Source organism: Balaenoptera borealis (assembly GCF_965194805.1).
Source record: "Balaenoptera borealis genome assembly, chromosome: 16".
Classification (NCBI taxonomy): Eukaryota; Metazoa; Chordata; class Mammalia; order Artiodactyla; family Balaenopteridae; genus Balaenoptera; species Balaenoptera borealis.
This window is the reverse complement of record NC_138872.1, coordinates 21620337-21647785: the sequence shown is the minus strand read 5'-3', so window position 1 is coordinate 21647785 and position 27449 is coordinate 21620337. Positions and strand designations below refer to the sequence as shown.

The 27449-nt window shown below is 44.9% G+C and overlaps 1 protein-coding gene across 3 annotated transcripts in view; it reads left to right on the top strand.

The window, feature by feature from the left end:
* The window catches only part of LOC309614120 (lipopolysaccharide-binding protein-like), a 51897-nt gene that overhangs the window by 13271 nt on the left and 11177 nt on the right, over positions 1 to 27449 (top strand). Inside the window, exons 7-15 of one of the 3 annotated variants that reach the window (XM_082361983.1) lie at positions 1888 to 1979; positions 3113 to 3289; positions 4660 to 4719; positions 6701 to 6868; positions 8256 to 8323; positions 8859 to 8901; positions 10886 to 10949; positions 11760 to 11836; positions 23902 to 27439. In XM_082361983.1, coding sequence (XP_082218109.1) covers positions 1888 to 1979; positions 3113 to 3289; positions 4660 to 4719; positions 6701 to 6868; positions 8256 to 8323; positions 8859 to 8901; positions 10886 to 10949; positions 11760 to 11836; positions 23902 to 23910 — 758 coding nt within the window. In that variant the 3' untranslated portion in view covers positions 23911 to 27439. Of the gene's footprint in view, positions 1 to 1887; positions 1980 to 3112; positions 3290 to 4659; positions 4720 to 6700; positions 6869 to 8255; positions 8324 to 8858; positions 8902 to 10885; positions 10950 to 11759; positions 11837 to 13875; positions 14717 to 23901; positions 27440 to 27449 lie in introns of those variants that run through there. The other 2 variants (XM_082361982.1, XM_082361981.1) reach the window with 2 other exon arrangements.

Here is a 27449-nt window from a genome sequence, read left to right as displayed (position 1 = left end):
TTGTTCATGAACTGATCACACGCATGTACCAGCTTCCAGATCAATATACAGAACACGACTGGCCTTTCAGAGTCCTCTCGTGTCTCCTTCTGACACTACCCACCCCTCAGGGTGACCACTAACCCAGCTTCTCCCAGCAAAGATTAGTTTTGCACTTTGTACACCAATGGAACCATACAGTAGAGTCTTTTATCAAGAGTTGGAGGCTTTCTCTATTCAACTTTTTTTTTTTAAAGGATACACATTTTATCTATTTATCTATTTATTTATTTATTTATTTTTATTTTATTTATTTATTTTTGGCTGCGTTGGATCTTTGTTGCTGCGCGCGGGCTTTCTCTAGTTGCAGCGAGCGGGGGCTACTCTTCGTTGCCGTGCGCGGGCTTCTTATTGCGGTGTCTCCTCTTGTTGCGGAGCACGGGCTCTAGGCGCACGGATTTCAGTAGTTGTGGCACGTGGGCTCAGTAGTTGTGCCGCACGGACTTAGTTGCTCCGCGACATGTGGGATCTTCCCAGACCAGGGATCGAACCCATGTCCCCTGCACTGGCAGGCGGATTCTTAACCACTGCGCCACCAGGGAAGCCCTATTCAACTTTAAAATATGAGGTCAATCCATATTGTTGCATATCGTGAGTTCATTCATTCTCCTGCTGTGTAATCCACTGTGTCCACGTCTCTCCATTTATTTATCTATTGTACTATTGAAGGCCACTTGGGTAGTTTCAGTTTTAGACCATTGTGGGTAGGTGCTGTGAACATTCTAGCTCCTGTGGATGCACATCTTTGGGTACATACCCAGGAGAGAAATTACAGGTTCTTGTGGTGCGCATAGGTTCAGCCTTACCAGATCCTGCCAAACAGTTTTCCAAAGTGGTTTTAATAGACCTCATTTTTTTTTTTTTTTTTTTTTTTTGGCCATGCCACGTGGCTTGCAGGATCTTAGTTCCCTGACCAGGGATTGAACCCATGCCCCCTGCAGTGGAAGCATGGAGTCCTAACTACTGGACCACCAGGGAATTCATTTTAATAGCCGCATAGTGTTCTATCTTAACGGATGTCTCCATTTATTTAATAAGTCCCCAGCTGCTGGATAGGTAGGTTTGCTGCCGTCCTTTGCTATTGCCAACAGTGGGGCAGGGAGCGCCTCACACCACCTCTTCCCCTTCACGTGTAGCAAGTGGAGGCCCCGGATCTTGGCTACACACATAAAGTTGGCAGAAACAGGCCCTGGCAAATTGTTGAGGTGTTCTCTCATGCCTTGGCCCCCAGGTCCTCCACACTCACCTGTTGACATTCCCCTTCAGCAGACATCCAGGCAGGCACAGACACTCAAGTGCTTGGGACAGAAAACTCCAGTCCCTCCAGGGCCTTGGAGGAGAGTCTCTGGGCCCTTTCGACATGGCCCAGCCTTCCTGGTTATTTGGTTCGTTCTGGTAGGAGGCTGATTTCCCGGAAGATCAAGGTCTCGGTTGTAAACTTGGGGAGCAATAGCTTCGACTGGAGAGTTTTTCCTATTGTGTGGCTTCCTAGGTGTGGAAGGGCAGCCAGACCTGAGCTCCTCCTGCCCTCAGGGTATGTGTGTGTGTGTCTATGTGTCTGTGTGTGTGTGTGACTGTGTGTCTGAGTATGTGAGACTCTGGAAACTGCTCAGGCCCTGGGCTAAGCATACCAGCCCCCTTGTGGCTAAATCACCAGTGGAACCGAAGAACCCATGTCATCTCTTTCTTGGCAAAGGAGCTCTTTGCCCCCAGCACTGGGCTGGGTGGAGGGGCTTAAGGTGGAGGGGCAGGGGGCTCTGAAGAAAGTCACAGAGAGTGTGGGTCAGCCAGAGCCCTCACCCCTTCTCCCTCGCCGGCCTCCTAATTCTGCCCTTCCCCCGTTCACAGTCACCATGGAGATGGACATTTTCGCTGGGATTGATTACAGCTTAATGGAGGCCCCTCAGGCAACAGCGGAAATACTGGACGTGATGTTTAAGGTAAAAGGGTCTGGGGCGGGGGCTTGGGCGGGTCCAGGCCCGGTGTGACGTCGCCTCAGGGTCAACCCTTCCTGGGGCCTCTTGTTCTCCTGGCTTCAGATCTGTCCTCATCTCCCCGTGGTTCCCACTGTGTCAAGGGCAGGGCGATATGGATTGCTGCGGGGTGTTCCCAGAGCCAGGATCCTCCCACGGGGTCTTCTTTTTTTTTTTGGCTGTGCCGGGTCTTCGTTGCGGTGCGCGGGCTTCTCATTGCGGTGGCTTCTCTTGTTGCGCAGCATGGGCTCTAGAGCTCAGGCTCAGTAGCTGTGGCGCACGGGCTTAGTTGCTCCGCGACGTGTGGGATCTTCCCGGACCAGGGCTCGAACCTGTGTCCCCTGCATTGGCAGGTGGATTCTTAACCACTGCGCCTCGAAGGAAGCCCCTCCCAGGCTGTCTTACATCACTTACGCCTTGAAACTTCCCTTCCCCCCTTCCTCCCTCTTTCACCTTTCCCACCATGCAGGTGAGGTCAACCAGAGCTGGCCCTCAGTGGTGTAGAGGAGCCGGCCAGGAGGTCCTATAGGTTAATAGACTAAAGCTTCTGAGGATCGTTTCATTAAGGGATTCTGGATACACACTTTGATCCAAAGGAAAACATCCTTTTTATTCTTTGATTTTTATTGGAGTATAGTTGATTTACAATGTTGTGTTAGTTTCAGGTGCACAGCAAAGTGTATCAGTTATACATATACATATATCCTCTCTCTCTTTTTTTTTTAAGATTCTTTTCCCATATAGGTCATTACAGAGCATTGAGTAGAGTTCCCTGTGCTATACAGCAGGTTCTTATTAGTTATCTATTTTATATATAGTAGTGTGTATATGTCAGTCCCAATCTCCCAATTTATCCCTCCCCCCCTTATCCCCTGGTAACCATAAGTTTCCTACATCTGTGACTCTACTTCTGTTTTGTAAATAAGTTCATTTGTACCCTTTTTTTTAGATTCCAAGGAAAACTTATTTAATGGTGGCGTTTCAGGCAGTGCCTCCCGTCCGTGTTCCCTCATCAGACTCTATAGGCAACTACCTAGCTCAGGTGTCCAGCCCTGGGATAGACTTAGAAAAGTTCAAATGGATTCTATCTCTCTCTCTAGGGGGAAATTTTTAGCCGTGATCACCGCTCCCCAGTTGCCTTCCTTGCTCCTGTCATGAGCCTTCCTGAGGAACACAGCCGAATGGTCTACTTTGCCATCTCTAATTATGCCTTCAACACCGCCAGCCTAGTTTATCACAAAGTGGGATACCTGAACTTTTCCATCACAGATGACATGGTGAGAATCATAGCACAATAGCTCCCACAAATGACACTGTCTCCTTCCATCTTTCCTTTCCACGTATTTACATCAGTGAATTAGTAAATTATGACTAAGAAGAAAGATCAAGAGCAGGAAAATATGAGTTAGTATGATTTCCCTTTTCACTTTGGCTGCCAGAAAGCTCAAAGTCAAAGTTCTTTCTCCCTTAGAACAATTGTGGAAGACTTTATGGCTTGCTTGTCTGTCTTTTACTATTCCTTCCAGACTCGATCTGTTATTCTAATTCATACTTTCTTTCATCCTGATGGTCTGTGGAGGTTTAAAAAAAGATTTTAGTGAATTAGGCAGGACAATAGATACACTGATAAATGCGTAAAGTTACATAGAATAGAAAATAAAGACCAAGTTAAAAGTAAAGCACAATTTTATAAAGACACTGGGCCCCAAAATTGATTTTTTTTAAAATCGCGAATCTGTGCAGGAGCTTCCTGTAGCCAAAATGGAAAGGGTACATGATTTAGTGATTCACAGCAAAAAGGAGAGACGAAGTCTTCCGAGCACTTAGCTCTAAAATAACTGTCTCAGATGTGGCTTCGTATAGAGGTTACTAAATTTTAGAGTGGATCACGTGGTTAATATTTCTTTCAGTTTCTTTAATATTTCTGGGGTTTAGATGGATGTTTCTTGTAGCTCTTTGTAAAAGCTGAGGCCTCATGAACAATGTACGGATGGTGGGGGAAACACAGTGCAGTCCAAATTGGATGGTCCAGCCTACCCTGGTAATAAATTGAGGACCAGTAGTGATGGATGGAGTGACATTTGTCCTTTGACTCACCCACACCCAGGCCTTTTGCTTCTATTGCCATGTTTGAGTCACCCTTCCCACCTGTGGTACAGTCCTTTCTTTCAGTGGGTGGGATCACGGTAGCTGTGTTTTATTGAGCGCTCACTATGTGCTAGGCCTTGGGCTAGATGCTTTGTACCCACCATTTCACTTAGCCCTCACAGTGACCCAACAAGTGGGGACTATAATTATCTCCATTTTATAGGTGAGGAAGTTGGGGCTCAGAGAGGTAAAGGCACTCACCTGAGATCACATAGTCATGAAGCCAAGAGTCAAACCTAGATCTGCATGATTGCAAATCCCACCCTTGTGGATCCTCTGATTGAGTCCTGCATGTCACTTATGGCCCAAGGAGAGCAGTCAGGATCCCAAGGACTCGTGTGCCCATGGTGAATGCAGAACGGGCATCTCGCCATTGCCATGGTAACCCTGAGCCATCAAGAAGCTACGTTATTGAATATCCCCCCCACTTCCCCATCTCTCTTCAGAACTTCGGCTCTGGCCGGAGCACCTGAAACTTCTTTGTGTCCCTTTGCCACAGGTTCCGCCTACTTCTAACATCCGACTGACCACCAAGTCCTTCCGCGCCTTCTTCCCCCGGGTAAGGCTTCCCTCAGCCCTCAGGGTGCAGGCTGAGCCCCCAATACTTCAGGGGTCTTCTTTAAAACCTCCACACTCCTCTCAGCTTGACCAAGAGTCAGAAGGCCAGCAGCGGGGCCCCCAGTGAAGGCCGTGGTGCTGCAGGTTTGGGGACTCCCTTCCCTTCAAGGCCCAGATAACAGAGGCCTGAGCCCTGTGTCTTGTGGGACCACAGGCTGCCCAGTCTTTTGCTGCTGATCTCTGACAATACCAAGGAATGCCGACATGTCCCACAAAATGTGTCCTAATTAATAACACCAAGCAATGACAGAGGGCGTACTAGGGGTCAGGCACTGTTCTTGGTGCTTTAAAAAATTACTTTTTGAATGGATAATAAATTCTCATTGTTCAAGATTCAAAAGATATAAAAGGTTATAGAATGGAAAGTCCCATCCACTCCTGTCCCCTAAACATCCAGTTCACACCCCGAGTCTATCAATATTATCAGATCGTACACATCTTTCTGGGGCTATTCTATGTATAGGTGAACAAATGTATGTCTTTCCTCCATTTTTGTACAAAAATGGAGGTATATTTTACACTCCATTTTGTACCTTACTTTTTCCCTTAGTATACCAGGAGATGATTCCATGTAGGTAGATAAAGAGCTTCCTCACTCTTGTTTTCTTGGGAATCCAGTCTGCCATTGTATTATGGATGAACCACAGTTTGGGTAAATCCGTCCCCCATGGAAGGACATTTACGTTGTTTCCAGTCTTTTGCTACATCAGTGTTGCAGCGAATAACCCTGTAGCTTGGTCTTTGCTGGACTAAAGCTCTTCATGTTCAATATCTCATTTAATCCCACAGAAATCCACCTGTCCTGTCCCCTCTCCCCTACCTCCTGAGTCCCCCCAAGACACAGCTCAGACAGGTGGTAGTGTTTAAAGTTCCTTGCAGAAGGCTTGATGATGGCTGAGAGGAATTATAACGGTGGGAAAATGGTTGAACTTTAAATACTGCGGTACCTGGGTCACGTCCTTCCATAACATACCCTCACAGCAGGCCCTTTCTCTCCCTAGAGCCCCACAAAAGCTCAACCTGCCACCATGTTGTCGGCGCTAGCTTTAGAGGGACCTTGGCTTCATCCTGGTTCCAACATCCCTTTTGCCCAGAAAGAGGAGGAAACTCTTCCTCTCCCTTCCCGCTCACATCATAATCAGCCTGACACAGAAGCAGCTCAGGTCACCTTCTTAGTCAAGTGGCTTACCTCCTCAACCTTCTAAAGATCTCCCTTTTACAACTGAATGTAGATTTTATATTTGCATAACCAAAAGGCTCATGGGACTGTCATTCCTCCACCAACTTACCCCGTAAAAGGAACAGTCTTGACCCCGAATTAAATTCTAATTAAAAGGAAAATTGCCAGCTCTTTGAAATGGTGGGATCTAGGTGTGTTGTGCTTCAAAAACATTGGTGTCTGGTCTTTGCATGTGCAGTTACCTGAGTGTGATGGGGGTATAGAGAAAAAACTAGCTCTCACCCATTGCCCAGGGAGGGGTGTGGAGTGAAAAAAAAATCAGCCTAATCTTTCTGGAGGACAGTTTGGCAATCAGTAACTGGCAGAAGCTTTAAAAATATCCCTGCCCTTGGACTCAGCAATTCCATGTCTAGGAATGTATCCCCCAAAATAATAGCCAAGGGTACACAGAAGAGTGGTCTTTAAAATGGCAAAACCTTGGAGACAGCTTGATGTGCAATAGATCAATTGCAGTACCCATGCACAGTGGAATACAATGCAGCCATGAGATAAATGACACAGACTCCATATGTCTGACGTGGAAGGATGTCCAGTTATACCTTCAAGAGAAAAAGGCACAGAGCATTTTGTGGAAATTAAACCAACCAAGAAGTGTCCTCAGCTTGATCTGACTCCCTCAAGGTTCTCCCAGCAAACCTGCATGTTTCCTTCTCTTGACATAATTTCTTCATTCCGCCCTCAGTTAGGCAGACTGTACCCCAACATGAACTTAGAGCTCCAAGGCACAGTGGTCTCTGCCCCGTTCCTGAACTTCAGCCCTGGGAATCTGTCCTCAGCTGCCCAATTGGAGATTGAGGCCTTTGTGCTCCTGCCCAACTCCGTCAAGGAGCCTGTCTTCCGGCTTGGTGTGGTAAGGTTCAAAGGCTTGGCAAACATTGTTCTCTTTTCCTACATGCTTTTTCCCCCACTCCCCAGCTGGCTAATTCCTTAAGATAGATCTCAACTTAAGTATCGCTTCCTCAGATAGGCCTTTCTTGGTTGCCCTTACCCCTGATCTACCTTAGGCCCCTTGTCATTTTTTTTTCTTGTGGCACCCTATTATTTTTCCTCATAGGCCTTATTGTAAAGATACCAATGTAGCTGTTTGCAGGTTTATTTGCTTAATGTATGTTTGCCCAACTAAGTGAGTCTGGGCTATTGTGGGGAGGAAGGCATAGGGGATCTTTGACCTGTTGCTCTGCTCTGTATCTATATCTGGCCCCTGAAGACTACATTTCCCAGGCTTCCTTGCACTGACTTCCAGCTAGGTCAGCCAATGGAAGACACTGTCAGGAGAATGGAGGGTGGGAGGAAGGAAGAAGCCAGAGTATTTCTTCTTCTCTCTTTATCTTGGACAGAGACTCAGGCACTGACTGTGTCTCCTCCATGGTGCCTCCCCAATTCCTCCCTCTGTTCCTCCAGTCCTGGGGTGGAAGCAGCTTCCCACCTCTGCTAATCTCTGAGTTGCCTCTCCAACTCTTTTTTAACTTCTCAGCAATTCCATCATTTGTATAACCAATCCCCTGTATGAAATTCCCTCTTGGTTAAATATTGAGAGTTGTGTCTCCCTTCTCAATGGACCCTGTCAAACAGAGAAGGGATTCCGAGTTTTTTGGGGGTCCTGCTCACAGGATGGAGAACTTTGCTCTCTTGTTCCAGGTTTGAAACTCAGCAAGACAAATTTCTAGAAGAGTAATTGCTCCCAGATGTTATATCTGCAATTTGATATTGTTGTTACTGTTATCAAAATTGTTGTCAATATATTTTATTATTTATTATTTTTATTTTTATTATTTTGGTAAAGTAGAAAAGGATAGCTTTATTGCTTTGCCAGGCAAAGGGGAACACACCAGACTTCTGCCTTGAAAAACTACGTGTCCCCAATATATTTTAAATTAAAACATAAGCTATTATTATTACTATTATTATTTACTAGGGCTGAATCTTGGCCCTGAGATAATTAGAAATGGTCCCTTTAGAGATCTCCAGGGATAGGCCTCTATACCTTCTCTTGGTAGTATGTTCAAAGTTTAATTGCTATCATAGTCAGCAATTTCAAGTAAAAATGTTCAAGTCCAAGTTCAAATGTTTATTGAGCACCCATGATGAGCTTCCTGGGAGTCTAATCTAGTGGGCAAGTTCCTGCTTTAACTCAGTGAGATGTTTGCTTAGAGGAGACAGCCAGTCCTCATAGTTATCCATTCTGTACATGACAACCTCCTTCATTTAGACCTGTTTCTTTCTACTGGAATTACCAGGCCACTAATGTGTCTGTCATGTTGACCTTCAACACCAGCAAGATCACTGGATTCCTGAAGCCAGCAAAGTAAGTCAGCCTCGTGACTTACATGGGGGGCGCTCAACTGGGCTCCATCTGACACTGCAGCTGATTCCCTGTAGCTGGAGGTGGGATGTAACCAGAGCCCCCTGTCAATGTTAGGGGCCCACGGTTTGGGAAGGAAACTTAAATTTTACCCCAGTTGGCCCAATTCCTTGGGCCAACTGGATCTGCCTCCATAAACTTCCTTTTCACCTAACCCCCATTACTTCCAAATTTCTAAAGAATTTACTAATACTGCTTTTTCTTAATCTATGAATTTTAGACATCAGCAATATTGACTTCCTGAAATTATAGAGACTGAGTTCTTTTATGCTACACACTTCCCCTCTGCAAGTCTTCCCAATAAGGTTGTATCATTGTTTTTGGTTCCTCAATCACCTTTTTCACTCTCACTGCTACGACACCCTTGGCCCTGTGCCTTCTCAAGCTGGAGTCTCCTCCTTTCTAGGGATCCCTACATTGCTTAGGTTTCCCTTGAACATAATGCCCACATCTCTGAATCTTCTCTGATTTGTTATAGGATGCAAGTGGAACTGAAAGAATCTAAAGTTGGAGTATTCAATGTAAGTTATTATTGTTTTTATTTATGAAATAATTAGGGTAATAATTAATTTAGAGTATTTACTAAGCAATGCTTTGGCACCTATAATAGAAAATAGAAAAGGAGAAGAGTTACTCTCTGCCCTAGAAAAGCATAGAAGTCCTTGAGGACAGGAACCATAGGGCAGAGGAACAGTTACCTCCCAATATAAGACAATATAATTAAATCATCTATTGGACAGAATTCTTTTAACTGCAAAGAATAGAAAGCCAACTAAAAGTGTCTTAAGCAAACAGAAGGAATGTATAGGCTCATAACCAAAAAACAAAAACAAAAACGCTAAGGCTAGAGGTTTCAGGCGTAGCTGGATCCAGGTGTTCAAATTAGTACATCAAGAATCTCTCTCCAAGGGAAGGGGAGAGGGGCGATATAGGGATAGGGGGAAAACGGTTATTATGGGACTGTATAAAATCATGTGTGTGAAACTTTTGAAAATTGTAGAGCACTACAGAATTTAAAGTATCTTTCATTCAATTTTTTAAAAAGAAAAAAAGAATATATTCCCAAAAAAAAGAATCTCTATCTCTCCATTCTGCTTTCATCTGTGTTGGCTTCATTCTCAGGCAGGTTCTTCCCACTGGTGGAAAACTCACAAATTTCCTGTGGTTTCTTTTTTTTTAACCCACATACACAAAAAAAGCCCTCGTTGGATTAATCTTAGTCATGTGCCCATTCTTTAGCCAATCACGTGGTAGGAAATTGGACAAGGTCAATTGGCTGAGCATGGGTTTAATCTACACTCCCAGCGCCAGGATTTGCAGTCCCAAACCACATGGACTGAGATTGGAAAGGAGGGTTCCCCAGGAGAAAATAGGGACTATTATTAAAACAGAAGGAATTGAGTGCTTGGCAGCCAAAACCAAGAGATGATTTCCACAAAGAGGAAAAAGTGGTGAAATAGATGGCGCCATATTAAAGGAGGAAAAAGAATGGGAAGTTTTATGTGGGCTGAAACAATCGAGGAGAGATTTCTGAAAAGAGGGAAGGTGGGGTGATGGCAGCTACTCACAAGCCAAGGAGGAGATGGAAAGACTTTAATCTATAGTTGGCTTCCTTTTTACCATCCTATGGATACTGGTTCCCTCTGACCACACTTTACCTGCCCTCCACTTCCCAGACTTTCCCTCAAGTAGAAGTGGAAAAAATACATCAAGTGTGGGGAGAAACATTGCCCACAGGGACCCTGAAGGATGACTCCTTTCAGAGAACGAAGGCTAAAGTGAATAATGACACACTAATATTGTATCTGTGCATGGCATGTAAAAATGTTCTATGAAGTAAATTATTCATATGTAAAGAGTCACAAAAAGACATCCTATCATGTTTTCAGAACATCTACTGTAAAAAATAAGACCTGTAGAATCAGATAAATCTGGATTCAAATTCAGACCCTGCTGCCCGATTTCTAGCAAGTCACTTTCATTCTGTGGGCCTCAGTTTTCTTATCTGTGAAATGGGGACATTAATATTAACTTCGAAGTGTTATAGTGAAGATTGAATCAGGTGTAGATGTAATGCTCTGAGCCCTATACCTGGCACGTAGTGAGTGTTAAAAGTTGGATTTCATAATTTTTGTTTTGACTTAAAAATCTTTTTTATTATATAAGTAACTTGGGAAAACATTTCCACTGTAAAAAGAAAAATTAAATACTAAAGATAAGGCTAAGCCAAATATTGATGTTCTTCCTGGAGGATAGATAGTTGGGCGTGCAGTCTTCCAAATTTTTCTATCCCTTTGTACACATATAAATGTGCATCTCAAAATAGTTTTATCTTATAAAGTAGTAGCATGATGTAAGTATCTACCTGAAATTTGCTTTTTTTCAAGCCTTTTGCCATGTCAGCGCATACAAAACCACCCCACCCACGGGGTGGCCTCTGTGGAGGTTTGTTGGTGGGCAAGATGGTACATGTGGTTATGGTGTACCTCTCCTATTCTCCACCAGGTGGAGCTGTTGGAGGCGCTGCTTAATTACTACCTTCTCAACACCCTCTACCCCAAGGTCAATGGTAAGTATCACTATGGATTTTTCCAAGTCAAGAGTGGACACTGCTCTTTGGGGGAAAGAACGCTGGGACCAGGGCTCTCCTGCAGGCTGTGTGACCTTGGGCGAGTCACTTATCTTCTCTGAGCTTCGGTGGCCTGTCTGTGAGATGGGAGTGTTAAAGTTGGCCTCACCTCATTCCAGGCCTCTAAGGAGGGTTGAGAATAGGGGCAGTTTTTGGAACACAGTAAACCTCCTCCTAAGAGAGAAAGAGGGGCTCACAGAAGTGCCCACACACACCCTGAAGTGACAGGTGAGACTGAGAACCAAGTTAATATACAGGGTACAAGGCAGCCCACCTCTAAAATCACATTTCCCAGTTAGTTGCCATCTCCCTGGTCAAAAAATAAAGCTTAAAGACCTAAACCCTCCTTCCATGAGACCCTGCTTCATTTGGCTACAGTAGAAAGCAGGATGCAGGTGGGGGGCAGAGAGCAAATGCCCAGTGGACTCTTATCATGAGTAGACGCTGCCCCATCCCTGCCACTGTCTCCACAGAGCACCGTGGCTGAGGGCTCAGGCTCCCCTGTCAGTCTGCCTGGCATCAAATCCCAGTTCTTCCACTTTCTAGCTATGTAACCTAGGACAGGTTACTTGGCCACTCTGTGCCTCAATTTCCTTATCTGTAACATGGGAATAATAATCCCAATCTTTGGTGATAATTAAATGGGAATATACTGTGTATAGAGTTTGCAGAGAGGAACTTTTTGGTGTAAAATTTTCTCCGTAATTAGGTATTAACAAATCTCTCTTGATGTTCTGCCTCAACCTCCAGAGAAGTTGACTGAAGGCTTCCCCCTCCCTCTGCTAAAGCGTATTCAGCTCTATGACCCTGTTCTCCAGATCCACAAGGTCAGTGGGTTCAGCGGGGTTCTGAGGAATTGGGGAGGGGGGTTGGTTAGCTTTCCTGGTTTGCAGGCTATAACCCAGTGGGTGGGACCCAGCCCAACCCTGCAGCTGGGAAAGCCTCAACGGGGGTGGGATGGTTCAGGGTCAGCTGGATGCCATTAAGCCGTCCACGTGTCCTTTAGAAGTGGCACCTCTATGGGGGCAGGAGGGATTTGACACAACCTGTGTCACAACTTTCCACCCCCTGCCCCCCTGCCCCCTGACCATGGGTGACCTGGGAGAACCTCAAGACCAGCTCGTTTTAAAAATACAGCAATCCTAGCCATGCCAACAGCTCAGGTTCTGAAAGCCATTTGTAAGTTTTTAAAATTTCTTCTAATTTCTTGGGAATTCCCTGGTGGCCCAGTGGTTAGGACTCGGCACTTTCACTGCGGAGGGCCCGGGTTCAATCCCTGGTCTGGGAACTGAGATCCCACAAGCCGTGTGGTGAGGCCAAAATTAATTAATTAATTAATTAAAATTTCTCCTAATTTCTTAAATGGAAGACTTTGATGTATTAATAGATACATGTTTAGTGTGCCGTCCCTCATAGACCCATTGCCCCACCACACTCATAGCTTGACTTCTGGTGTACTTCCTTCCAGCCTTTTGTCTCCTCTAAGCATTTTCTGAAATTGTTTTCTTGTTCTGGATAGTTGCCTTGCTAGCGCTCACACCTGTTTTCTTTCTTTTCTTTTGGTTGCAATCTAGTCTCCCTTCCCACCCCCCACCAATGTTAAATTCTGTCCCAACCATGCAAGGGACCATAATTTACTTAACTATTTGAATACCAAGGAATATGTCTGATTCTTCACCAGACTCTCCACTCTTCTGACCAAGCATTTTATGCGCCATCTGTGCCCCACGGTTCAGGTTACCTTTCTAGAAGAGCATCCGTAAGGTGGGATGACTGGGTTGGCAGGCTTGTGAGCATTAAAGGAGATGCTGCTTTGTGCCTGGTACATAATCAACATCCAGCAAACAACAGCTACTAAAGAGAGGGCCAGGCAGCAGAGTGGTCAGGGACATTGAAACAGAGATCAACTGAGACATTTGAAAAACAAATATCCAGAGCCCTTTTGCGTCCAGAGATACTCAACACCCAACTATTGTTGAGAGTTTATAAGGAGTGAGACAGATCACTGTTCAAAGCAAGGACTGATTGACAATTCACGCAGCTGGCCTCAGTTTTCTCCTGTGTAAAGTGGGGTGTAGCCCAAACCTCACTGGGCAGTTATGAAGATTAGAGCTTCTAGCTCAGTTGGGCACAATGGAAGTCATTAGAAGATTTGTTAGATTGACCCTTGAACAACACGGGTTTGAATGGCCCCATGTCCGTGTATACGCAGATTTTTTTCAGTAATAAATACAATATTATGGTACTACACCATCTCCGCAGTTGGTTGAATCTGTGTATGAGGAACTGCGGCCGCGAGGAACCGCGGATATGGAGGGCTGACTGTAAATTATACGTGGATTTTTCCACCCATCGGCGCCCCTAACCCTGCAGTTGTTCAATGGTCAACTGTATATACTATCATATTCATTAAAATGTTGAGGTCAACTCTGCCCATGTGTTTGACCCCCAAAGGCAGGGGATGGGTTGCTGTGGGAAAGAATTGGATTTTGCTCTGAGTTCAGAATTCCCACCCCTTTGGTGATGGAAACTTATGAGGAAGTAGGAGAATAAACCCCAGCAGCTCACAGTTTTGTCTTGTTCACCAAGGAGAGAGAATTTAGGTGACACAGGGGACATTTATGAGGTCTGCCAGGAAGCAGCAGCTTGGGAAATGACAGATAAATTGCCACCTTAGAGAAGGTAGCTGGCAAAAGCTGTGCTTTATGGAGACCTTGGGGACAGAGGCACACGCTCGATTTATGCACTGACCTGGTTTCTGGCAGAGCTTGTGCTTCCCCAGACGTGGGCCTCCCTTTAAATCAGAGATGCATCTTTCTGGAGTAGAGGATGCTTTTACCATCCTGTCCTGTCTTGTCTCTCCTAGGACTTCCTGTTTTTGGGCACCAACGTCCGGTACCTGAGAGTTTGAGGACAGGGCGAAAGACAGGGCTTGGGGGCCACAGCTGGATTGCCAAGTTGCATTTCCAGATGTGCAGCATATTCCTGGAGATTCTGGGAGGATGAAGACCATTTCTGTTATCAGCTCTGGGGGCCTGGCCTCGGTCCCCACACTCCTTTTCAGCACATACACCCACACCCCCTCTAACTCTGGACTTTACTTTCCCACCAGGACAGACCGTCCTCCTCCACTAGCCTGTACTATCTTTAAGGGCAGGCACTGTCTTTTTTATTCACCATCGGATCCCTGTGCCTAGCAGAGTGCTTGCACTTAGTAGGTCCTCAATAAATATTTATTGAATGGCTCAATGAAGGAACTATCTGGTACTCTAGCTGAACCTCCCTACTGCCAACCCTCTCTTACTTAAGGGGTCCTTGGATGGTCAGCTCCATCTGTGGTCTTCAAGGATGAACTCTGACCACATTCTCATTTCTCAGCACTGCTGCTGTGGGAACCTCAATGAGAGAACGTGGGATTCCACTCCCTGCTCAGCCCTGGACCTGGTGCTGATGCTGGCTCTCTAAGACAATTGTCCATCTCAGTTTGGGGGCAGTTCATGGGTAGTTCATGGGCTCATTTCAGTACATGCTCCCTCTCTCCCTCCCTCTGTGTCTGCTGCAGACACAGGAGCCAGCGGGTCTCCGGGAGCAAAAACTCAGCCTCCTGCTGCTCTCCCCATTGAAACGGGTGTAAATTAGGAGGAAATGGATCTGTCTAGGTTTTGGGTCCGACCCGAATAAAAAACTCATCCAACTGTTGTTTATGAGCCCCAAGCCTGGAGGAAGAGGCCGTGATTTCTAATTACTGAACAACCAGCCTTTGATCAGACTTTACCAAACAATCATTTCCAAGTTATGTGGTTGGGCCCCCGGGGACTGGGAATCAGAAGGCTCATTGGATGCTTTCTTAATTGTGTTAATGAGCGGATGGATGGATCTGCCGGCTAGCAGATAATTCACAGGGAATAGACCCATTTACCCTGCGTGTGACAGAGATGCATTCCAAGATGGGACGATGCACTGTCCCCCAGCTGGAGGCGGAGTGAGCCGTGGCTTCGCCGCGTCCCTTTTGTTCACTTGTCCTCCACCATCATCCATCCTGTGATGGACCGTGAAGGGCTCGGCTTCATCCAGCACTGGCCACGTGGCCTCGGACCGGTCCCTTTCCCCCTTTCCCCCACTTTATACTATAAAATAAGGATGGTAATAATAGTAGCCATGTCCTAGGACTCTTATAATGATGATATTAGGTAACCCATGTAAAAGGATTTATTTAACCCTAGTGGGGATTCAATATTTATTGACTGGACGTGCTTACTGAGCATCCTCTTGTTTGCAGGCACTGAGTTGGTCAGCACAGGGGAACTAGAGGCAGCACAGACCCAGTTCCTATGTCTGTTTTTCAAAACGTTGCCTCACCATGGAAAGAGCCAGTCTTGATTCCAACTTACTTGCTTTGGGCCTCTGGGAAAGGCCTCTCTAAAGCCTCAGTGTCCTCCCTTGTCAAATTTGCTGGGAATACCTCCTTGCAGGGTGACTAGGGACTCAGTGGGTTCACGTCCAGCTTCTGGGGGTGAGGGGAGGATAGGGCATAACCAGGTCCTGGTAAACAGCTGATGCGATTATCACCTGCCTTCCTTTGGACTCCCCAGAAGCAGACTCTGAAACAAGGAGGCGGGTACAAGTAGTTTACTGGGAAGAGGATCCCAGGGAAATAACCAGTAGAGGAGAGAAAATGTGATGGGGAAGGGAAGGCAGCCTTTAAAGTGTTCATGATCAAACCAATTACCACCTTAATCCCACTCGGGAAACTCTGGGAGCCAGTGTAGAACACTCAGAGTGTCCACGCAAGGGCTAAGATTGCCGGGATGCTTGTACATCATCTCCCATCAGACACTGTTTGAGGGGAGCTCCTGGGGACATTAGTTCTCTGGTTCTTCTAGTCTGGGCAGGGCATGCTCTAGCAGCTGTAGAAACCTCTCAGGCAAAGAAATGCAAGTGCCAGCAAGTAGAACTCAGGTTGGCGTGCGCTGACTGGTAAGATGGGCGGGGCCCGTGCGTGGCTGTACAGTGGGGTAGGCGTTCACCAGCTCAAAATTCTGGATGTGATATGAGACTGTTTGCCACATTGCCTGGAAAAGCTGTGGGTTGGTCTCCTCTGCATATTTTTAAGAAACTCAGCCTAGTTTGCAAGGAAGCCTTCATTTCAGAGCATTCTAGAACGCTCCAGGACATTCCAGGGGATGGCCCCAAGAAAGGACTCCGGGAAGCCCAGGCACGTACTTGATGAGTACGGGGCAGCCAGGTTTGCTATGAAACAGGGGAAAAAAACACTTCTTTGTGAAAGAACAAAATATTTCTCATTCACAAAGCAAGGAAAAGCCATTCCTACACAATGAGACTAAACACATTCATTCAGTAACAGAGCCTCAAGTTAGTGCCATCATGTCTTGCTGGGGTAGCTCCAGGACAACCACTGCCGGCCCTGGGGTCCCCTAGCAGGTTCTGACACCCTGAAATCTGACTATAGACATGCAAGTATCCTCAACAGCTCAGACCTGATAGGAGGACTGGCCTTGCGACAGCACATTCTGATATTAATGATCGGAACTCTGGGCTATCAAAGAACCATCGAGAGACTATAGAAGAACCATTGATAGTTATTGTACCACAGAGCTCACGCCCACACAAACTAAGCCGCCACCCTGGAGATGCTCCTCCTGGTTACAAACTGACTCTCCCCCTCTGCGCTTCACTAACTTCCCAAGAGCCCTCCTACAGCTACACCCTGTTCCACACTTGTGTACATACAAGACAACTTCCTCTTTCTTAGAGATTAATCGGATTTCCTGGTGGGGATGGACAACAATTTTTTTAACCAACCCCCCTACGAATGGGTCCTTAGGTTGCTTCTGATACTTGGCTTTTATAAATGAGAAGTCCAGCTCCTTATTTTAACTGAAGTCCAGCATTTTAACCAAAAACTTATGTGTGATTTCTGGGGCCTGATCATAGGCAATTACAAAGGCTTTACCTGACAGGCCTCGTGGAGGAAAGCTACCCTCCTCACCCCAGTCTTGGTGCCCAGACAATGCACTGTGGTCTCTGAGGGGAGTTGCAGTCAAGGACTCAGGCACCCTGGCCGGTCATGCTCTTTGCATATTTGCATTCCTAGTCCAGAAGCCTTCGTTCCTAAGGTTTTTTTTAATATATAAATTTATTTATTTTATTTATTTTTATTTTTGGCTGCAATGGGTCTTCGTTGCCGTGCGCAGGCTTTCTCTAGTTGCGGCGAGCAGGGGCTACTCTTTGTTGTGGTGCGTGGGCTCCTCATTGTGGTGGCTTCTCTTGTTGTGGAGCATGGGCTCTAGGCGCACGGGCTTCAGTAGTTGCAGCATGCAGGCTCAGTAGTTGTGGTGCACGGGCTCTAGAGTGCAGGCTCAGTAGTAGTAGCGCACGGGCTTTGTTGCTCCGAGGCATGTGGGATCTTCCCAGACCAGGGCTCGAACCCGAGTCCCCTGCATTGGCAGGCAGATTCTTCACCACTGCGCCACCAGGGAGGCCCTCGTTCCTACGTCTCTTTACCTGAAACCTTAGGCAGAGGTTTTCAGAGGCCTTTGCCAAGGACTCTGTCAGGGAAAGAAGGGGGAACCTCGAAGATATTTTCCCCATAATGACTCACACTCAGTACTTTTCCACTCCCAGCCCTCCCCCCCTTCCCTCCCCCTGCCTACCTGGCTCAGGGTCCAGGAACCTGCCAGAGGTTCCTTTCTGGGGATCCTCATCAGTGAGACGACCCCAACACTCGCACCGAAACCCCCGATCCACCTGCACCTTCTCCCATGGGGGAAATGGAACGGGGGCGTCGGTGCTTTCTCTGATTTGAGCCGCTCGCTTATGCTATGGAGTGAGTGACTGAAGGTTTCACTGTGGTTTTCATTTTGGCTTGTTGTTGCTTTAATCAACTCCTCCGACACCTGGCAGCCCAGCTCTCTCCAGTTCAGCTGAACTCTTGACAATAAATAGTGCTTCCGTGAAAAACTTTACCCATACATCATTTCTTATTCATGCATCCATACAAACATAGGAGCAGGTACATCTGTGAAATAAATGTCCAGAAATGGAATCCAATCATTTAAAGAGACACTTCCATCAATTTAGCAGTGGGGTGTTTGCTCTCAGTCTCTCCTCTTTCACCTTCCCCCTCCTCCTGAGTATACAGGGGAGCGGACTCACGTGGGCTCATGGCAGTGGCGTGGGGAAGGGTTTTGTAGTAAAGAATTCAGCTTGGCTCAGAGAGGGGGCTGGTCTTTGCCCTCAGCCCCTGAGAAGTCATCTCTAGGCCCTTAGGAAGTCCTGCCTGATCAGAGTGTCTTGTCTAGCTGGGGGCACTGGACATGCCCGACAGTTAACGGTGTGATCTATGGTGGGGGCTTTGGGTGACATGGTACCATCTGACCTCCAAAGGGGCTGCAGATGGGGGTCAACCACGTGGGTGATCAACCATGTCTACAGATGGAGCCCCAGTAAAGACTGGACACCAAGGCTTGGGTGAGCTTCCCCAGATGGCAACACTGTGCATATTGTCACACTGTGTTGCTAAGAAAGTAAGGCCATCCACGGATCCACAGGGAAAGGCCAACTGAAAGCTCGGTATTTGGAACTTTCCTGGATTCTGTTCTCTGCCCCTCTTCCACTGGCTGACTTTAATTGGTATCCTTTCCCTTTAACAATCTGTAACCAGGAGTGTAACAGATTTCCGTGAGTTCTAGAGTCCTTTTAGCCAATTATAGAACTTATGGGTGGTCTTGGGGACCCTCAAACTTGCAATGGATATCAGAAGTGAGGGTGGTCTTGTGACGGTGCTACCTCTAACTTCACAAGGGGTCTTGTATTCTCCGGCTCCGAAACACTGCTGGCCTCAGACACAGAGCACGAGGCCAGTGACACTGATATCTGTTCTCTGTGGTCTGACCAAGCCTGGAGGGCCCCCATCTCCTGCCCCCCTGACTCATCCCCAGCTCTGATCTTTTTGGTGCTACAAGTCCTGTACTGGTCAGGATCCCTAACTGCAAACTTCAGAATCCACTCTGGTTAATATAAGCAGGAAAGAGGTTTCAGTCTCCAAGGATTTGAAGACCATCAGTGGTTGCCATGAGCCCCGAGTATATGCCTTTGGTCCAGACCTCTCTTCTGAGATTCTGACCTGTCCCGTAACTATAGGCTTGACATTCACCTCCAGCTGACTGGATTAGGGGGCTGCACCTGGCTCATGTGACAAAGGAATCTGTCAAGGTATCCTGAGGATTTCCCTTGGAGTCTGGTACATAACCTCCCTCACAGCACATCTACGTGGGCCTGCTTCTCCCAGCCCACAGAGGATTAAAACACAGCAGAATAGATGGCTGCTTTATGGCCACTAAAGAACCCAGAGCTGGATTCTCTCCATCCCTTAGAGAAGGCTTTCCTCCCACCTCAAGTGATCTCATGGGGCCCTTAGTGCAGACCTATCATCACAAATCCCAGGGACAGTTAGGCTGTTTTTAAAAGGATGCTCTCACCACTGCCATCTCATCTTGGGGTGCAGGGCTAGTCCCAGAGCCATCACTGGCATCCCTCAGACCCAATCAAACCCAGCTTGCTTTCAGCCCTATCCCTCCAACCGCAGCTAGCTTTCTAGGACCTGCGGTTCAATCAAAAGTGCCTCTCTAAGAACTCCCCCGACAAAATCCAGGTGTTATCAAAAATGTGGAGTAACTGGAACACTTGTCCACTGCTGGTGGGAATGTAAATTGGTACAGCCATTGGAAGGATCTGCTACAGTTGAACATGGATGTGCCCCATCACCCAGCAATCAGACACCCAACTGAAATGCCCACCTATGTTCACCAAAGACACATACTGGTGTGTTCATATACACCCTTCATCATAACCCCCAACTGAAAATAACCCAAATGTCCGTCAGTAGTGGATGGATACGTGGTGGAATATTCGCACAACAGAATATTAAGCAGCAATGAGCACAAAAGAACTTCAACTGCATACAGTAACGTGGCTACCTCCCGCAAACAGAATGCCGAGTTAAAGAAACCTGACACAAAAGAGTACCTGCTGTATGAGTCCATTGACACAAAGTTCAAAAGCAGGCGAGTCTAATTCCTGGAAGCAAAAGTCAGGAGAGTGCCCATGCTGCCTGGGAGGAGGACTGAGAGAAAAGGACACGAGGAGCTCCTAAGGGGGTTCGATAGCATTCTACTTCTTGATCTGTGTGCTGGTTACATGGGTGAGTTCACTTTGTGAACATCAATCTATCTGCACACTTATTATTTGTACACTTTTCTGCATGTATTCAAAGAAGTATACACAAAATGAGTCTGTCTGTATTTATGAGACTTCTTATAGTGTCTTTTATTATGTAGGCTCCCCATAAACAAAGTTCGATTGTTCTGGGTTTATTCATCTACTATACCAGAGCTGTGTGGGCTGTTTATTGTGACATTGTTTGTGATAGCAAAACAATAACCAAACCCTACAAAACAAAAACTGAAGGCAACCCCTGTGGTCCTCGATAAAGACTAACAGATAAATTATGGTGCATCCACACAAAGGAATACTATGCAGTCATTGAGAAGAATGACTATATATGCAGACATGAAGAGACGTCAAGGCGTTATTAAGTAGAAAGCGTAAGCTATAGAACAGTAGGTACAGTATCATCTCCTTTTATTTAAGATGATATAGACATATGAATGCTTATATGTACACAGGAAATTTCTAGGAGGTTACCCGTTACTGGAAACAGAGGTTACCTCTGAAGAGTGGAAATAAAGCGTTCATTAGGTTGGGAAGTTTTCATTTTCCTTGTTGTGCCATTTTGTAGTTTGGATATTTTTTACAAAAGAAAATATTACTTTTTAAAAATAAAAATTTTAAGATGTCAATCAAAGCAAATTTAGGCACATGCTTTAAAAAAAATCAATGTACAAAATGGATAATCAACAAGGACCTACTGTGTAGCACGGGGAACTCTACTCAGTATTCTGTAATAAGGACTTCCCTGGTGATCCAGCAGCTAGGGCTCCCCGCTCCCAACGCAGGGGGCCCCGGTTTGATCCCTGGTCAGGGAAGTAGATCCCACATGCCACAACTAAGAAGTCCGCGTGCCACAACTAAAGATCCCACACGTGGCAACGAAGATCCCGCATGCATCAACTGAGACCCGGCACAGCCAAATAAATAAATAAATATTTTTAAAAAATATTCTCTAATAACATATATGAGAAAAGAATCTGAAAAAGAATGGATATATGCATATGTATAACTGAAGCACTTTGCTGTACACTTGAAATTAACACAACATTGTAAATCAAATATACTCCAATATAAAATAAAAATTAAATTAAAAAAAAGAACGAAAACATCAATGTACAAAAGGGTCCATAATAAGCAGCAATGATCTCAGAGGGAGCAACTTTTAATTCCTTAAATGTTTCTGTTTTTAGTTCTGGATACCTCCAAATATTAAGTAATGTTCCTATTTCTCTCTCTCTCTCTCTCTCTCTCTCTTTTTATTTACCAATATTAAACAAAATTACTGACTTCATTAACCCGCCCCACTTACAGTCCCTCTCTCAAAATAGTTATGTAACTTCACATTTTTGGCTTCTCTGTTGGTCAGTTTATAATTTCAGATACTACGTTCGCACATTTGTTTTTTGCTCCATCAACTATATATAGCTGGGGTCTCTCAATTTCTCTACTCACTGTGACCTAGCACCTCTCTGAGCCTAAGTTCCCTCACCTGAAAAAGAGCAGGTATGACTAGATAGCTAGTCACAAAACCATTTCTCTTTCTTCCTGGGCTCACAGCTGTTTCCCAGCCTCCCTTGCAGTTAGATGTGACCATGTAGCTGAGCTTTGGCAAGTGGAGTGTGGGCAGAAGTGATGTGTGCCACTCTGGGTGTAGCCCATAAACACCCCTATTTGAGTCTCATTCTCTCTCTCTCTTTCTCTCCCCTCCCCCATCCGGATTTGACACCCAAGGTAACTTGAGATAAATGTACTGATGATGACAGAGCCTCCAGCAGCCTGGATCCCTGAATCATTCTGTGTCACGGACTTCCAGTACTATGTTGAATAGAAGTGATAATAGTGGGCATCGTTACCTTATTCCTAATCTTAGAGGAAAAGCTTTCAATGTTTCACTAATGAGTATGATGTTTGTGGTGGGCTTGTCACATATGGGCTTTGTTAGGTTGAGGTTGTTTCCTTCTCCTAGTTTGTTGAGTGTTTTTATCATGAAAGTGTGTTGAATTTTGTCAGATGCTTTTTCTGCATCTATTGAGATGATCATGTGATTTTTATCCTTCATTCTGTTAATGTGGTGTGTACTTTGCATATGTTGAACCGTCCTTGCCCCACACAGGTAAATCCCAATTGGTCATGTTGTATGATAATTTTAATGTGCTGTTGAATTTGATTTGCTAGTATTTTGTTGAGGATTTTTACATCTATAGTCATCAGAGATATTGGCCTGTAGTTTTCTTTTCCTGTACTGACTTTGGTTTTGACATCCGGGTAACATTGACCTTGTAAAACGAGTTTGGAAGTATTCCCTCCTCTTTTGTATTTTGGAAGAGTTTGAGAGGTATTGGCATTAATTCTTCTTCAAATGTTTGGTAGAATTCTCAGTGAATCCATCTGATCCTGGGCTTTTCTTTTGGGGGAGATTTTTGATTACTGATTCAATCTCCTTACTAGTTACAGGTCTGCTCAGATTTTCTACTACTTCATGATTCAACCTTGCTTGGTTGTATGTTTCTAGGAATGCTTCCATTTCTTCTGGCTTACCCAATTTGTTGGCATATATTGTTTATAGTAGTCTCTTATCATCCTTTTTATTTCCGTGTCATCAGTTGTAATGTCTCCTCTTTCATTTCTGATTTTATTTGGATCTTCTTTTTTTTTTAAGTCTAGCTAAAAGTTTATCAGTTTCATTGATCTCTGTAAAAAAGCAGCTCTTAGTTTCATTGATTTGCCCTGCTCAGTTAACCCTTCAGCCTTTTCCCCCCAGCAAGAAAATATGCAGCCTATCTACACCATAAATATCTACACCATAAATAACCAGATAATCTCTCCTGGTTCAGAATTCTAAAAGCTTGTCATCAGCTCTACAGTTCACTTAGCAAATGATTGTGTGGCACTGTGAATTGCTATTTAAATATTTTGTTATCTTGCTTCTCCTGAGTCTTATGTCTAACCTCTGTAAGTAGATTATACTTTCCCTGAGGGCAGGAAACAGATATTATATGTCTTTGTATCACCCATGCCTCATTGCAGTACTGAGTTGGACACTTAATATGTATCTGGTGATTTGATTTGAAGTCTCTTGTCACTTAACCTAATTTTCCAGTCTTTTCCCCAGCTATGGGCTGCCCCAGGCCCTTTTCACATAGCTCCTCCAATTTAGAGTCTGCTGTTAATTGTCTCCATATCTTTGCCTCTGCTGTGCTGCACATGCTCAGTACCCCTGCGTTTGACTTTCATATCACTCCTGTTCAGATCACAGAGCTCCCCAAGGATATCTCACCCGGTTCTCACTCTTTCTGAGGGGTCTAAGCCCTCTGTTGGGGCTCCAGAGGGTATTCGGGAGGTAGATGAGCCATGAAATGTTAAGTCAGGAGGGTGGAAACCCAGGTCAGCAGGAAACAAGAGAGGATCTGAAAGACCTACATTTTAAAGGGTCATCAAGGGTTGCAGGGATTAGCATAGTTAATATTTTGGTGAATTTCCTTGGTGACTTTCCATTTTAGGAGAGCCTGGGCATGGTTAAGATCATGCAGAGAGGGAGTATAGAGTGGGGTGGCTTCATAGAAAAAGTCCCTTTTAGATCTAATACTCCATGATTCAAAATTACTTACCGTTATGTGTTGAATTGTGTCCTCCAAAACAGATACGATGAAGTCCTAACCTCCAGTACTTCAAAATGTGACTTTATTTGGAAATAGGATCTTGATAGAGATAATCAAGTTAAAATGAGGTCATTCAGGTGGTCCCTAATCCAATATGACTGGTGTCCTCATAAATTTGGACATAGAGACAGACACCCACAGAGAGACAAGATGATGACAGAGGCAGAGATCAGACATGCAGTTTCAAGTCAAAAAATGCTTGAGGCTACCAGAAGCTAAGAAGAGGTAAAGAAGGATTCTACCCAGAATCTCTGAGGAAGCATTGCCCCATGGATATCTTGATTTCAGAATTCTGGCCTCCAGAACTGTGAGACAATAAATTTCTGTTGTTTTATGCCACCCAGTTTGTGGTACTTTTTTGCAGCAGCCCTAGGAAACTAACACACTTATCTTCTCCATGCTTCCTTCCCCCTATCCATAAAATGGGCACCTAATGTCAACCTCACGAGAGTGGGAGGCTTTTTGCTGAGATAAAAATACCAGTGGATTTTTATTTTTTAAACATTTATTTATTTATTTGACTGTGCCGGGTCTTAGTTGCGGCACACGGGATCTTCGATCTTCATTGTGGCATGCAGGATCTTTAGTTGCAGCACGTGAACTCTTATTCAAGGCATGTGGGATCTAGTTCCCTGACCAGGGATCGAACCCAGGCATTGGGAGTGCAGAGTCTTAGCCACTGGACCACCAGGGAAGTCCCACCAATGGGTTTTTAATTAGTTATGCAAAAGTCAGCTTCTCACTGAGTTTGCAAAATAAGCACAGGTGTTCCAAGTATGCTTTTTTTTTTTTTTTTTTGGCTGTGTTGGGTCTTCATTGCTGCGTGCGGACTTTCTTTAGTTGTGGCGAGCAGGGGCTACTCTTCCTTGCATTGCGCGGGTTTCTCATTGCAGTTGCTTCTCTTGTTGCAGAGCACAGGCTCTAGGTGCGTGGGCTTCAGTAGTTGGAGCATGCAGGCTCAGTAGTTGTGGCTCACGGGCTTAGTTGCTCCACGGCATGTGGGATCTTCCCAGACCAGGGCTCAAACCCGTGTCCCCTGCATTGGCAGGAGGATTCTTAACCACTGTGCCACCAGGGAAGTCCCTTGACTATAGTTTTTTATTCTTTAACTATATTACTAGATTCTACCTCTTAATCTTTCATGAAGAAGTTCTGCTTCAATATTCATAGATTAAATTAGTCTGTGAATTTCTTTTTGTTGCTTTGTCAGGTTTTGATATTTATCTTAGTCAACTCAGGCTGCTATACCAAAACACTGGGGTGGCTTTAACAACAGAAACTTATGTCTCACAGTTCTGGAGGCTGAGAAGTCTAAGATCAAAGTCCCACCAATTTGCTTCCTGGTTAGAGTCTTAATTCCTGGCTTACAGATGGTCATCTTCTGGCTGTCTTAACATAGCAAAGAGAAAGGGAGATGTCTCTCAGGATACTTTTTATAAGGACACTAATCCCATCATGAGGGCTCCATCCTCATGACCTCATCCAAACCTAACCACCTCCCAGTTGGAAGGCCCCACTTCCCAATACCATCACATTGGGAGTTAGGGCTTCAACATATGAATTTGGGGAGAGGACACAATACAATCCATATCAATATTAATACCCTTCCAAAAAAAATCACTGGGCAGTTTCCTTCTTTCTTTTTGCTCTGGAAGAGTTTGGTGAGCTTTGGAATTACCTGTCACTTGTAGATTTGAAAGAAACCATGGGGTTGTCTTGGACAACTTCCTCAGCTACTTCCATAGTTATTAGTCTGTTCAGGTTTTCTATTTCTTCTTAAGCCAGTCTTGGGAATTTTCATTTTTTAAATTTATTTTGGTTTTAAATCATCCAAATTTTCAAGAGGATTAACATTGCATTGTGTTAAATGGGCCTTCATAATTTCCCCCTTACCTTTATACTGTATAATATCATGCAACAGTTAAAGAGAATAAAGCAGATCTATATATGCTGACATGGAAAGATCTACAAGATAGAATGGGGGAAAAAAGCAAGTCTCAGAAAAAGAGAGAATCCATTTTTTAAAATAAGCTTTTATTATGGAATTAGAATCTCCTTTTTATATATTAAATGGATGTAAAATGGTCTAAAAAGATACCCAGTAATATCTAGTTGTAGCAGTATTCCCCTTAGACCCGAGCAAGAGGGACCTCTCCCTTGGGCTTGCTCTTTAGAGGGGCTGCTCATCCTCCTTCCAGATGCACCACATCCACAGAGGACATGCCCATCTAGAGTCTGAACCTTCCTTCTAGACCAGCCTTCCTATTCCTGGGACCCCAGCATTCCTTCCAGAGTCTGTGGGGACCTTGCCTCAGGTATGTCTTCCTGAGGATGGAGTGTACCACTGCTGTGACCACTGCTAGGTCCTGTTTGAGGGGTGTGTGGAGAAACCTGGATGTGCAGGTTGCAGTCTCCATCTATGTATGCATGAGGCCCTGGTGGTGTAGACAGAGCTGGGCAAGGGAAGAGAAGGGAGGCCCTACACCACATTCTAGGAAGAAACTTTGGAGAGTCCAGGAATTCTAAATCCAAATGTGGTTTCTCAGGTCAATATGAAGGTATATTTGTCCAGGTAGGAGGATAGAATGTTTCTATTTAACAGTTTGTTAGCTGGACTTACAAAAAATATGTAGATATATGGTATGTTGGCCTTGGTTTGACTCTTGTTCTGAGCCCCGCAAATGTCATGGGGTTAATCATATTACTTCTGGGAGAGACATGGAACTTGAGGGGGGAAAAGGGAGAGAGGATGTTATGGGCTGAACTGTGTCCTGCAAAATTCATATACTAAACCCCGAAATCCCACCCCACCTCTGTACCTAAGAATGTGACTCTATTTGGAGATGGAGCCTTTTAATGTGGTGATGAACTTAAAATTAGGCTGGGCTCTAATCAAACTGACTGGTATCCTTATAAGAAGAGGAAACTTGGACACACAAAGAGACACCAGAGGCTCATGTACAGAGGGGCGAACGTGTAAACAGGGAAACTGTCTGCACCCCAAGGAGAGAGGCCTCAGAGGAAACCAACTGTGTGGGCACCTTGATTTTGGACTTCCAGCCTCCAGAACTATAAGAAAATAAATTTCTGTTGTTTAAGCCACCCAGTCTGTGGTATTTTGTTCTGGCAGCCTGAGCTGACTTTAACTTTTTACTCTATTTTTTTCTTCTTCTTTGACTTTTATTTCTAATGCCTCTGTATCCATGCATTATTTATGTAATTAAAAAATACATATTAAAATGTTCTCTTATCATGCTTGTCTTTCATTTCTCATCCTAATTATGTGTTCTCTATATGTGGTCTTTCTCCTCTTGATTAGGCTGGCTAGTGGCTTCTCTATTTTACTGTGTAGGGATTTTTTCCACAATGAATCAGCTCTTTCATTTACCAATTCTACCTTTGTTTCATACTTTAATTCATTAATTTCTGCTTGTCTTCATTCTGCCCTTCTTTCCTTAGATGTATTTTGTTGCTCATTTTGTATCTTCCAGCTTTGAATGCTTGATTCATTTATATTTGTCTTTCTTTT